We start from the raw sequence: 14,411 nt of genomic DNA, 5'->3' as shown, positions 1-14,411 counted from the left end.
CAAGCTCGGACCTGAAGTCTATCGAATTTATAGCTGTGGATGGTATAGGAAAAGAAGCAACGAAGGCGACCTGGGCCTCGGCAGACATGGCACGAAAGATCCTTTTGGAATCTGAAATCTTCAAAAATTGGGGCATTACGCTGAAGCCCTTCACAAAGCCACGATACCCGGATGTACTGTGCTCTGTGAAAAATCCGAATCCGAGGGAGCATACAGAAGGCAGCAAAATCTCGGTTCTCAGAAGTGCTGTCGGGCCAAGCCGTACTGGCAGCAATGGGTCGAGCTAACTCACTGTCGGAGTACGACAGGGAAGACAAGCCTCTAACGGGTGGCAGGAACAAAGACGGTTTGTGAGAACCATAATAAACAGCAATTGACAAGTGCAGTGGCCAATAACGGATAACTTGCAGGACCAATTGCGCTTATGTTCCTGGAACATAAATGGCCAAGCATCTAAAATGCTTGACCCAGACTTTATAGCTTACATTCGATCTTTTGATCGAATAGCGCTACAAGAAACCTGGCTTGTCGAGCCCCCACACCTGCAAGGATATCTACGCTTCTTCTCCGGCGCAAAGAGCTCAGCTAAGTATGGTAATTTAAGAGGTGGTTTGGTAACATACGTAGCTACAACCAGTTTTGTGACGGCCAAAGAAACCGGGCACTCGGCGACAGCTGCACTCGCAGTTAACCTGACTTTGATAACAAGACTAGGCAAAACAATCAACAACTGCATCTTGGTTAATGCTTATATTCACCCCAAAGGAAAGAAAAAAGCAGCGGAGGAGTTATATGCATACATTGAAGAGTGTATTACGGGGGAAAAAACAGGGAATTTAGTACTCACTGGGGATTTCAACCTCAATCTTATGGGAACAACACAAGAGGAAGGTATCATGGCACAAAATACATTCTGGGCATTACCACAACAAAGCAAGCCACTAACAGCCATTCAATCAAAATTGGGAAAGACGGTACTTGAGGCACTAGAAAACTTTAACTTAAGGGCACTAAATGGCAGGTTTGCAGGGGACAACCCGCCAGCTTCAACTTTCCACTCAAAAAAAGCGAACAGCACGCTAGATTATACCTTCATGTCACTTCCACTTTTCCAATTTGCAATATCCTATCAGATTGGGATTCAAGCAGATAGCGATCACTGGCCTCAGGAAATAATTATGGACCTTGCCAAGCCAACTTACGAGCGTTCGACAGCCCCCAAAGAGTCCATTTACACCGAAAACTTTAAAAAGATTAAGTACTCGACTTCAATGGGCGAACTTTTGATTGGACTGGCAAAACAACACTACATGGAGCGCATGGGCCCTAATGAAGGTAGCGAAATGGGTGCAGTTCACTACCACCTTGGGGCAATAAGCAACAAAACCTAAATTGTGCACAAGGACAAATAAATCGGGCACCCTCCCTCAATCACACAGAGTGAAAATTAAAGAAATAAAATATTCAATCTCCAAGTTAAGGAGAATAGTACAGCAGGATCACAACAACAAAAGGATGCTGCATCAACTCTCTGAATTAAAAGCCTCATTAAAAAAACTTAAGTGGGAAGCTAACAGAACCTTAGAGGAACAACTCTGGGCTACCCTTCATGAGGACATAAAAAAGAATGATGGTGCAAGTTTTTGGAAAACAATAAATTCACTAACGCACCCTGCAAAAACGGAGATAACATCAAACATCACAGAGGCAATTTGGGCAGCATTTCTCGAAAACCATTTTAATCGAGATCTGTTGGCCAATCAGAACATGAACAATCCTTTTCCTGTACGATGGTGCCCAACTGACCAGGACACGGCGGGGGACGCAGAACATATTTCTTTGGTACCCATAATAAAGCGGCAAATAAAGAAAGGAAGAAGGGAAGGCGCGCCGGGTCCAAATGGGATCCCGCCCATCCTCTTCAAACAAGATATGGATTACTGGGCAGCGGCACTTGAACCTCTCTTTCGGGAGATAAGACACACAAATATCTTGCCAGATACCTGGAAGGGCTCCATTATTGCCCCTATACACAAAGCAGGGGATAGGGGCCTTCCTCAAAACTATCGGTTAGTTGCACTAATTGATAACGATGCGAAGTATTTCGCAGGCTTTATTTTGGAAGAATTAAAAGAATGGGCTATGAGGGAATCTCTCATACCTGTCAATCAAACAGGCTTTGTTAAATCAGTGGGGACGACAACAAACATATTGACGGTGGGCATGCTTATTGACAAGGCAGAGACAAAAAAATTGCCTCTACATCTCTGTTATATAGATTATAAAGCAGCATTCGATAACATTAACCGTAACCTACTATGGTCAAAACTTAATGATTGGGGTATTCCAAAAGGCTTGTTGGAGCTGTTAATTAACCTACATACAGACACTTGGATTCAAATCAAGGTGGGGGACGGCTCAATGTTGTCAAGGCGGATACAAACTAATAACGGCCTCAAGCAGGGCTGTGTGCTGGCCCCCACATTGTTCAACCTGTTCCTGGGGGACTTGGTGCCCCTACTAAACCACTGCAATTCACACTCGCCAAAACTAGGAGGCCTCAATTTACCATGCCTCTTATATGCAGACGACCTGGTGTTAATAAGCCATACAAGAGTTGGGCTTCAAAATCTTCTGAATACGACCCAGAGATATTCTGAGTTAAATGATTTAACAGTGAACCTCGAGAAAACGCAAACGATGACAATCAGCAACAACAAAAAGAAGAAAGTTTTCTCGTGGTTCTGGAATAACACCCGAATCAAAGACACCTCGTCGTATAAATATCTAGGCGTAAAGATTGACAGTGGTGGCCAATTTAGCGAACAAAGGGCCAGCATAAGAGGTAAGGGCACCGTTCTGGCAATTGCCTTAAAAACATTAAATAACAAACTCTCCGGCCCTTCTCTGTCCCCCTTACTCCATGTTATACGTGCCAAACTGTTACCAACACTAACATATGGGAGCGAGGCCCATCGAGGCAGAGATGCCGTTATACTTGACAGTACAATCGTGTCGGCACACAGAATCATCTTCAGCCTCCCAAGGCGATCCTCCCCAGCACAGATCAGACTGGAGTTTGGAATTCGGTCACAGATATTGGCACGTCAGGGGGCATACATCTGCTCCTGGGATAAAGTAAGAAAAACGACCGAAGGGACGCTGAATGAATATCTATGGAAAGAGCTAGAGCAGACCCAAAACTCACCAGCTGCAAAATACCTAGAAAAAAGTATAAGGAACACCGGGCTGGCAGAGCTCTGGGCGTCCCCTGCAGATCATAAAACACTCAACAAATTGGTGAAAAAATCGATCAAGCTACAGTCATGGGTCCAGGATAAAGCCATCCTGTCAAAAAGATCTCATGCTTGGATGGTATTAAATACATACCTGTCACAAGCCTCCCAGCCTTACCTTGCTCTAGGTTACACAAAAAAAATCAAACTGTGTTTTTTAAGATACAGATTGGGCTTGTTACCATGCATTCTACATCTTCCTCACTGGCTGAGATCGAAAGCAGGTAAAGGGGCAGAAGATATGTTGCACCTGCTATGCTCGTGTGAGAAACTGCACGAAGAAAGGAAGCTTCTGCTGAAACGCCATTTCATTCTACAGGGGGTTCGCACATGAAGGAATGCAGTGCTAACCTGCTTTTCAGCACAGGACCCCCAGCTGAGCTGTAGATTTGTGAAAATTTTAAAAGCAGTAGAAAAAAAACTACCAAAAATTGACCCATGATTAACTCAGCAAAACAGGACATTTGATTTAACTTACACAGATGAATTATTTATGTTGCAGATTTTAACGAATTTTATTATGTTATTGTATCGCATTGGTTTTAATTAACTGTGCAATAAATTAAACTGAACTGAACTGAACAGTGCACTTTAAGTCGAAATCACATCATGTACCAGGCATAAGGTGGGACTAACTGTGTTAAAATGGGGCACTTCCCTTCACCCACAAAGCCCTGCTGGTACTTGGAGGTGGGGAAGCCCTTCAGTGTGCCGGTTAGGTGCATCTAAACGCCGCTCATACCCCACGGCACGGGGCATGTCTGGGCATGCCCAGGTCAAGAGCGGGCCCATCTGCCCCCGGATGAGTCTGGGCTGGGCGCTCCTCTCTTTCGCCTCGAATTGAAGACTATGCTCCTTGTCCACCTGGGTGAGTGTTTCTTCTTTTATCCATCATGGGCAAACGCAAGATGGCTGGTTCAAACATTGCGCTCCTTAGAGTAACCGCAATAAACAGTATGTTAGAAAGAGCAGTAGGGGTTTTAACACAGGGAATTGCCCTGACGGAACGTAGATTGTCCTTTGAAAGGAGACCAGCATTTGCTGAATGTTGGATAGTGCCCCTTTATGACCTGTTCGCCCCCTTTTTTTGCCTGGTATTTGATTTAACTTTGACTGAAGTGCACTGAATTCCTGCTAACCAGGTCCCCTGTGCCAACTGTGCAATTGTTCGACAATTTGCTAGACCTTTAGGACCTCTAAGTCTCTAGTAAATGGTACCCCTAGTGCCTAGGGCCTGGGTACTAAAGAGGGTCCTGAAGGCCTGCAGCATGTATTGTGCCACCCTAAGGGACCCACCACCAAACTTATGCAGACTGCTATTGCAGGCTGCGTGAAGTGGTGAAGCCAAAAGTGAAAACAGGACGTGGCACACACCTAGTTTGCCATGTCCCCAGACAATGCATGAAATATATGTAAGTCACCCCTACAGCAGGCCTTACAGCCCTAAGGCAGGGTCATTATATTACATGTGAGGACATATCTGCTTGAGCAGATTTGCCCCTGTGATGTCTAGTCCAATTACTAGACCGTACAAGGGAACAGGAAATCCATCTTGAGTGCATGTACTGGACACTGGTCATTATATGTTCCTCAGCTACATGATGGCTTCACTGAGACTTATGGTGGTTGGCATCAAACACCTTGTCTTTATAAATCCATACTGATGCCAGTAGTGGATTCCCCCAAGGGCTCCTTAGAGGTGCCCCCAAAAACTGACCTCTAGTGTACTGGCTGACTGGTGTAGACCATCCTGTCACCACAGACAGGTTTCTGACCCCCTGCAGGCGAGAGACCATGCTGTCTGAGGTCAGGAAAATGCCTGCTCCGCCGGAGGTGTCACTTCTTCCAAGCAGGATGGCTAGCAATCAGCATATCAAGGCAAGAGGCTTCAGAGGCCTCTGCTGATTTTTGTATGCAAACTCGGCTTCCCCCAGACAGGGGATATGTCACTTACTGCCCAGGGCCCATTTGGCACCAGGACTGGTGGAAAAATTAGCTAGTCCGGAGGCATGTTCGCTATCAGGCTAGTTACACCCCTAAGATTGGGTTACCCGAAGAGAACATTAAAATTAGAATCCCCCCATCTTGGTTTTTGGTGAAATTAAATACACTGGGTAAGGGTTGTGCCCACTCCCCACAGGAAGTGGTCGTATAGGTTTGTAGCCACCCCAAAGGTAAGTAGCCCATTGTTTACTACCTTACACTCCCCTTAACGCCCCTAAATTGAGTATTTAGGTGGCACCCCGACACCGAAAACTGAGATTTAAAGGACTGAAGAAGTAGAGGACAAAGAAGAGCAAAGAAAGCGAAAACTGACGACCAGCTGTGGACTTTTTGGCACCAAACTCTGCCTGCCTGCACCTGTCCCAACAATAGTGACAAACCAACTCGTCCTACCGCTGTACATCTGCCAAGAATCCCGATGGGCTGCCAGCACTTCATAAATTGTTAGCAATTTCCCTTGGAGTAGAGGAGCTACTCGACTGCAGGCACCAATCTGTAAAGTCTGGTCTACCTTTCTGCTTTCCCCCGGTTCCACTAACGCAGTAGCTGCCCAGGAAGAGGTAGTTGTGCTCCAGGAGGTCAGGTCCATCTCGCCATCAAGTGAGAAGACGCAAGGACCAACCGGAGCTGCACAGCACCAACACCTGGGGTATGGGACCCCTTGCAGCAACCAAAGCCTGTTTGAGTCCAGTGCAGACTCCAGCGACTCCAAAACCAAGCAGCCGTCGAGGGACGTCAGCACTGCAGAGACCCATTTGGAGAGTGGCTCAGCTGTCCTGATGTTTGTCCCATCATCTAGTGAGACTGACAACCATCAGCGCTCATGATGCACAAGCCAAGCCCACCTAACCACTCTGCACCTGAGCGCCCCTGCCCGGGTCTCTGAGAACCGACTATGCCTCCTTGCTCCCAGGTTATTCACGAACCGAACCCCAGATGGGAGCTAACATACTAGTCCCCATCTGCATCCTTTTTCTAGGTGCATCCCCTAACCCACCCCCTTTCTCCTTTGGTTTAGCATGCTAAGCATCAACCTGACCAGCACCATTGCACCCGAACGCTCCAGGGCAGGCATAGACATTAGCTGTTGGTTCTTTGGACCTTGGCGCCCTACCACCTTAAGTCCCGAAGAGTACCTCCAGAAACCTATTGCAAGTAACTGTATGCACTATATGCTTTTATTTCCCCATTGGAAAGCATTACAGTCTAAAGACGTTTTTTTAAGTGAACATTTTACTTACCTGTAAACATCAATATTTCGAAATGTACTTACTTGAGCCCAAAGGTCTTGGTGTTGAAATTTATATAAAAATATTTGTTATTTTCTAAATTAGTCTTGGATTTATTCTCGAGTGTGTCTCTCATTTATTGCATGCGAGTAAAACAAATGCTTAGCACTACCCTCTGATGAGCCTAAACTGCTCGCCTACAATACCACAAAAGAGAGCATTTGGGTTTGTTACTTTTGCTTCTGTAAACCAATGAGGGTTGCCTGGACTCTCTGCACACTGTACCTCCTTTTGGTGCACTATATAGAGAGCCAGCTTCCTACAGTGAACTGTCCTGTAATGACAAAGTAAATACTGGCGATACAGGCATTGGTGAAGGGCAGCAGTTACTTTATACCACACTGACAAATACAATATTGTTGACATAGTGGACAGTCCCTTGGCTTCATCCATTTCTGTGGTTGTTTTGTCACCCCAAGAACTGATAGTTAAGCTCAAGAAACAATGCCTCCCCCAACCGCGACTAACCAAGGTTTGAGATCCTTCAGATGATGGCTTATTCCATATCGAGAAGTATTTTAACAAACTATCTGACATCTTACTGGAGCAATTGCATCCCCTCCTTGAATGTTTAGAACGCATTTAGGCTCAGCTTGACAACCTATATTGGACCGAAACAGACCCCTAATTCCTGTTGTCATTACAGCGCACAGTTGGTAAATCGTCCCGAGGGAGTCTGTCCAACTAATGCTGATGAAAATAAACCCCGTCTCATAAAGGCAAGTACTCCTGAAGGAGTGATTTGCCAGGAATCAGTGTTAGGATGGGTAGGAAACCTATCCAGTCCAATGTCGATATGCAATATATTCAATTTGTTCTAAATTCAACAATGAGATTAGGCGTACGTCAAGTATAAAACAAACTTTGAGATGCAACGTCTTTGAGGGTCATGGGGGTCTTAAGTAAATTGTTCGTGCAGCTGTGAAGGCTGCAGTCAGCATGTGATTATGAAAACGACTTTAGAAGATAAAAGAGCAGAATGTGCACTTGTAGCCTAGGCATACTGTGCAGAAGATCATAGCCTCAACAGAAAAGTAAATGTTTAAAAGGGACATCTGCACCAAGATGCTGCACATTGAGGAAGGTCCTGTTCTTCTGTTATAGAAAAAGTGGTTCTGCACGGGGACCGGTCTTTCCGGTAGTGCAGTTCTTGGTTGACAATATGCATACTGTAGCATTTCCACTGCAGTAAGGGAGAAAACACACAGCCAATTTTTTCAACTGAGGGGTCCGACAAGGCTTTATCCTAGCACCTTTTTTACCTCATATCTACAAATGGGAAATCTAGCTTTCTCCACAATAAAAATGCCTCAAACCCAAGGATAGGTAGTAATTTTGTTCTGTTACACTCCTATGCAGAAAATACCGTCCTCTCGGCAAGTACAGCTATAAGCCCTCGGAAATCCCTTGATGCTTTTACAGATTTTGAGGTATTTCTTGAGTTAAATGTTAATTTTAAGAAATCGTATATTATGGCATGTGGCCTCAAATCTACAATATCTAAAACATTTTTTGATGCAGGAAAAAGAGATGGAAAAGTCAAACTTTTTTTTATTTGGGTAATCTATCTAATACACAGTTGTCATGGGACCCTCTGTTGACTTTAAGAGCGCAGCAGACAACTAGGGCCACTGATGCTCTTTTTCGGTTTGCAGCAAAATTGGGACAGAAACTCTGTATGAAGCAAAATGCCTTTCCATTGCTACCTATGGGGCAGGAGTATAGGGGTACAGCAGGAGTAACAAGCTTCAAGTCATAGAGAATACATGTATTAGAAGACTGTTGATGGTACCCAAAAGTGCCTCTATAACATTCTGTCACTCCGGAATAGGTCCGCAACATATTTAGGACCACCTTGGCTCCGCCCCCTTGTGTTCCGGGTAAAGATTTGGCTGTCAGAGGGTTTAGCTTTTTCGAGAGCCATTATCAGGGATTGCCTTGCTGTCTCTAATGCGGAGAAGATCCCCTGGTTTCACCATCTGAAATGTATGTTTTTTTAGATTGGTTTGTGATCTTTTCGAAAAACCCCAAAACGTGACCCCTAAAGCAAAAGATCTTATTAAATCTGCTTTTTGTGCTAGTATTCATTATCGGCAGACCCAGATATACCATGGAATGCGGAGTCGTGTTAAGGTTAGTCCTCTAAACAACCACTTACAATTCTATTTAGATTTTATCATGAATCCACAATAAAGATTTTATCTTGCAAGGTTTCGGTTAGGCACTGTGCACTTTTTGGTAGCTTCTCCACATCAAGCTTATGCTGTGTCTTTGTGATTAATTCTTCCAAAGCACCCTGCACTTTGTATTATTTTGTGCACTTTACAAAACAACGAGCAAGATTTTTACTCCCACTATTGAGAAAGCAATGTCCCTGTACCTATCGCGAAGGTTTTAGATACCTGTATTCATTTGTCACTATTGACATCTGTACTGCGGTTGTGAACTTTATAAGGGGGTGCCCTTGCAATCAGAAAGCGATACAGGTAAAGACTGTTATAAAATGACATGCATTGATATGTTTTTATTTAGTATCACAAATATTTTTTTATGGGAAGAATTGCCATCATAAGCTGGTTATGTCTCTATTTCATGTCATGTTGATATTTTAATTTTATGTTTTTCATATCTCCTGAACATGGTATGCATTTAGGGTTGATTATATACCTCACTTTTAACAATTGTTGTGCAATTGATTATGTGCTTCTATGAATTGCTTGTTGAATCGATAAACTTTTTGATGATGATGAATTGCTAGGAGAAATGCACTAGCATAATGGCACCTATTTAGGGTTTATTGTTTTCAAAATGTTATAACCATTGCAAGTGCGCAATTTTATTCCATCTATCTCAGTGAGTTGTTTTGAGTGGCCAATACGAGAAAATAACATAGAAAATCCATGTGTCATGGCGGACCCTTAAGGAGTCAATTTTTAGTACTCTTATTGAGGTTTTTGCTTCTGTGGTTTTGGTCTTAGTATTGTGGTAGCACTTTGACAATCAATGTATTATGACTGGAATTGATCTTTTTATTTACACTATTATTATGAGCTATGATTTGTATCCATTCAAGTTTTTATTTATTCATAATGATTTTGCACTGTGCACTGAACCGAAATAAAGTTGATTGATTGAACTGCACAAAATAGCACTTCGGAGAAAAATAATTTTTCTAGTACTGTAAAAGACTGCCTAATGGACCAACAAGATAGTTAAGCTCATGAAATACAGTGAGAACAGTTAGGACCTGCAAACAAGAAAGTGAGAACCTCATTTAAAGCAGCACCACAACTAAATAAAGCTACTTTACAAGAATGCTAGAGTATTTAAAAATGTTGTTACTGTAGTGTGAAGTAAAATTCTTCCATAAGGTAAAACATGCACATAAGTATTTGAACAAATATACTGCTGTTTCCGTTATTGCCAAACCAAACTGTCAAAGTCCAAACAGATACAGAGACCTGAATTACAGAAAGCTAACTAGCAATGTCTTACAGGTATGTGAGGGAAGAGGCTGGACGTGGGTCTTTTCACAGGGATAGCAATGTTGTGGGTACATCTATTGCATTGCCCGCTGCATAGCAACAAACTGTCAGTCATGGATACTTACTAAACTACACTCAACACTTAGACCAAATTATTTGCTTTCAAATCACTCTGCCCTCGTTCAGTCATAAGCCCCGTTTTATTCACTGTCATAAAAGTTTGTCTTTCGCTGAAACCTGGTGGCATGCCATCGCTCATTCACTGATCCTCACTTACCTATCTTTACTCCTTCACTCAACCACTTTCATATCACTTAGTTTCACACTAGGGCATACTCACACCCCTCAGCTCCCTCCCTCGCTCCCTTTATCTACCTCGATCACTCAACCATATTGACATCCCTTCGCCTCAGCACTCAACCACTTTCATATTTTTCACTCTGGCCCTTTACAACATGCACATTCCTTAGCCACATCATCTATGCTCCCTCACCACCAATCCGTTCCCTTATTCAGCCACACCCTTAAATCAGCCAGTGATTAGCATTTGTGATAGGTTCTCAAATCATTGATTATCAGACGTGAGCACCATGCAGTCTTGTCATATATCAATTGACCCCTTTTAAGCCTCCTTTCATGTCTTCACCATGTTACTGCTCCACCCTTGGTATTTCGATTTGAAGAGAACTTAAATGCCTCTATTGCATAATGTGTTTAGTTTTACACTTAATAGTTTACAGTTTGCACAATCCAGTAAATGGATGCATATTGACCATGTATTGCAGCACATTCCCAAATGTCTCCACTAAGACCAGCCGCACAGTTGATATAGTAGCTGTTCCCCCATAAATGGATTCAACACAAAAGTAATGGCACCCAGTAGCAAACATTTATCTTAAATCCGGAATGGGTGGAGGCAGAACACTTCGTCAGAAACCTCCAACACTTATATTATTATATAGTATCAGCCCATCCAGTGTGCTACAAAAATTAAAAACTGTATAAGTCAACAAGGACAGAGGAAAATAGAAAAGTGTGAGGTCAGTCCCCAAATTAATTAACTTTACACACACCCTCAGACATAAACAAAGAGGTGAAAAAATGTGTAAAGAAAGAGAAAGTACCTCACGTGCGCACCACCAGAGGAGCTACTGGTTGGTTCTCACCAGCTTGTCCACGTTTGTTTCATCATTGGTGACTTTCTCTTCAGAAAAGTGTGAAGTGTCCAGTGAAAGAAAACACGTAACACAAAATAGTGTAGTGTAAAAACAACGACACAAAACTGTGCAGACACAAACAATGGTGAAGAGGGGTTATAGACTCTCAAATATTTGTTTATTCTGGGTAGGAGTCTATCCCGCTGTTTAAAAACACAGCATGTTGCATACCTTAATTATGACGGCCAACATGTTTCATTGCCAATTATTTTAAGGCAAATTCATCAGGGCAAGAAGGGATCAATAGTCCCCTTCTCTGGACACACACCTTAAAAAAGGACTAGTTGGAGCTATGGGCCCACATACCAGCCACCAACCAGTCGCAGGGGCGTTATGGCGTCTTTATAATCGCCTTCCTGTTCTGCAAAGCACAACCGTTGCACCTGCCTGCGTCGTGTCATTTTACACCCGGGCGGCAACTCAGCACCGGAACGAGTTCATAAATGGACACAGCACTGAAAATGGTATGTATGTTTTCGTCTGTTATATGGGTTCATTATCCATTTCTCCTGTATTTTCTATCTCCAGCAACTGGATGCTGATACAAATTCCACCCTGGTTACTCTGTGTTACGGACTGTGTGTTCTCGGAAGAAGGGCATTGGGGACCGCTTCTCATAACATGTCCAGGTACCAATATTCCTAATTTATGTTAATGTTTATCCAATTGATGGGGAATGAAAAATACACACATTTTTCAGTATCTCAGTCTTTCATCCATTCATGTGTAGAGTCTTTTGATAGAAGTCAGTTAGTTGTGTGTGTTATCTGCTGTGTATATTATCCGTTTAGGTAGTTTTCACTACTTATATTGCGAGCTTCCCTTTGCCCCATGACATGTACATCACAATTGCTAGGTGCTCTAGGACAGCATGTGGCTAACATCCTCGCTAGATTTTATCCATGGGCACCTAGCTGATATGTTGCACACCTTGTGCAAGACATGGCCAGTGTCTTCCAAATTACCGCATCTTTTATGGCAGAGGTTCTAGACTATTCGGCGTGTACAGTTTAGTCCTCATGACATTAGGCCACCATACACAATTCAGTACTTAAAACAATTCAGAAAGAGAAGCTGTCATTCGGTTTACAATGCCTTTTTTTAGGTCTGGCGTAGCGAAGATCTTTTGATTTTACAAAAATTATATGTATAGTATACCTACTTAAAGGGGATTTCAGCAAGCTCTATTCATCCATTCATTTGTTGTCGTTCACATTTTGTTTACGCCCACTATAGCATACAGCAAGGGGCAATGGCTCAGACTACTTCAGCCACTGGTTAACTTCACTTTGAGTGACTGCATTTTGCTCTTTCACAAGGAGCACATCTGCACACAAGCTAGTTCTCTTTAGTGGTAGTGTTTTTGTTTGTAAGTAATTGCCCTTGTTTGTAGAGCCTGCTGTGATAGCAGGACGGTTTCTACCAGCTCTCATAGAAAAGGGCACATTCCAGCTTTATCCGTTCCTGCCTCCTGCTAATGACGTTGTAAATTCTTATTGAAGCTGCCTTTTTTAGGTCGCACCCTACCAGAAAGCCCAGATATCTGGTTTGTTAAAGACCTCTTGGGGACTTTCAGATAGTTGACCAAGGAATGCAATCCTCCCGTTGATTACCATTGGCTTTGTAACTCAACATTTTCTGGCTTTCTATTTGCTGGCTGTGAGAAAGTGTCACTTCTGACATGGTTATCCCCCACTTTTTGCCTGGAGCATGATGTGGTTTTGATTGAAAGTGCACAGGGCCCCTGCCAACCAGTTCCCCTGTGCCAGAGCTCCTTAAAACTGTACCAAAAGTGTCACAACTTCAGATTCCCCTGTAAGTCCCTTGTAAATGATACCCTGGTACCTAGGGCTTTGGGACTGAAGAGGGTCCCCTAGGAACCCCTCACCAAGGCCCTGCTAACTGCCACTGTAGCCTGCATGCCTTGGTGCAGACAAAAACAACAAAGTTGACACTGCCTCTGTGCCATTTCAACGCAGCACTGCCTAAGGGAAAGGTAAGTCATCCCTCTAGCAGACCTTACTAGCCCTTAGGCAGGGTGCACTATATCTCAGGTGCTTGCATATCCACAGGAGCAGATATGCCGCTACAATATTTGTCTATTCTTAATGTTGTAAGTGCCAGGGAAGCCATAGAGAGTACATGGGCTAGAAACTCGACAACTCGAATTCCCCAGTACCATGATGGCTTCACTGAACCCAGGAGTGTTCAGTACCAAACCACTCCTTTTAATAAACCCACACTGATGTCAGTGTTGATTTATTAAAACATGTACTCAGAGGACACCTCAGAGGTGCCCACTGAGAACCTACCACCCCTGGGGTGGTTTCTGACTGGCTTTAGGCAGCTTGCCACCACCAGACATGTTTCTAGACCTCTGGGTGGAGTGCCCCTGCTCTCTGATGCCCGAAATAAAGCCCATCCTGGGCAGGGGTGTCACACTTCCTTCCCCAGGATGATCACAGTGCTCAAGAGGAAAGCTTCAAAGGCCTTTCTGCCTCTGTAATCCGACCCCCAGTTCAAACCCCCACTTTTGGTTGCAGAACCGATGGGAAAACTTAGTGAGAAAAGGAGGTGTGCCCCCCTACACCAACTCCACCCCTCAGGTGCTGGAGGCAAAGTAAAACACATGTTCGAGGCATATGAGCTGCAGATCACACACTATGCATAGATTGCCATCTGGTGTTAGGCCCGGATGTTTGCACTTGTTTTTGTCTTGGAAGAGTCTTTGGAAGTCACGAGATAGGTGACTCCTCCTTTGGATGATATTGCGCATGGGCATCGGCTCCATCTTCAGGTTGTTTTTTTCTGCCATCGGGCTCGGATGTGTTTCTCTCGCTCCAGCTCGGTACCGTTACCGATCCTACTTTCGATGCGCAATCCATCACCCTTCTCCGGTATAGTTTTCGATCGCGATCCCTAGTCGTCGCGCATCTCTTCAACATCGAAGTCCTCGATTCCGGTCGCCGACGAAGGCCTTCAGGCCTACCTGGGCCTTGACTTTTGGCTCATGGAAAGGACTCCATTCAAGAAGTGTCCTCAATGTGGGTCGAAGTTCCCCCACACAGATCTGCATGAGGTGTGTAACCTCTGCCTCTCCCCAGAGCACGAGGCCAGAGA

At 43.9% G+C, this 14,411-nt stretch overlaps 1 protein-coding gene across 3 annotated transcripts in view; it reads left to right on the top strand.

Moving 5' to 3' along the window:
- Nucleotides 1–14,411, top strand: part of PCNX1 (pecanex 1) — a 617,237-nt gene that overhangs the window by 538,972 nt on the left and 63,854 nt on the right. For all 3 annotated transcript variants that reach the window (XM_085627291.1, XM_085627290.1, XM_085627289.1), the window contains exon 29: nucleotides 11,820–11,920. In XM_085627291.1, coding sequence (XP_085483417.1) covers nucleotides 11,820–11,920 — 101 coding nt within the window. The remainder of the gene's footprint in view (nucleotides 1–11,819; nucleotides 11,921–14,411) is intronic.

Source organism: Triturus cristatus, chromosome 9 (assembly GCF_964204655.1).
Source record: "Triturus cristatus chromosome 9, aTriCri1.1, whole genome shotgun sequence".
NCBI classification, from domain to species: domain Eukaryota; kingdom Metazoa; phylum Chordata; class Amphibia; order Caudata; family Salamandridae; genus Triturus; species Triturus cristatus.
The sequence above is the reverse complement of the archived record's forward strand: the minus strand, read 5'-3'. Positions and strand labels throughout refer to the sequence as shown.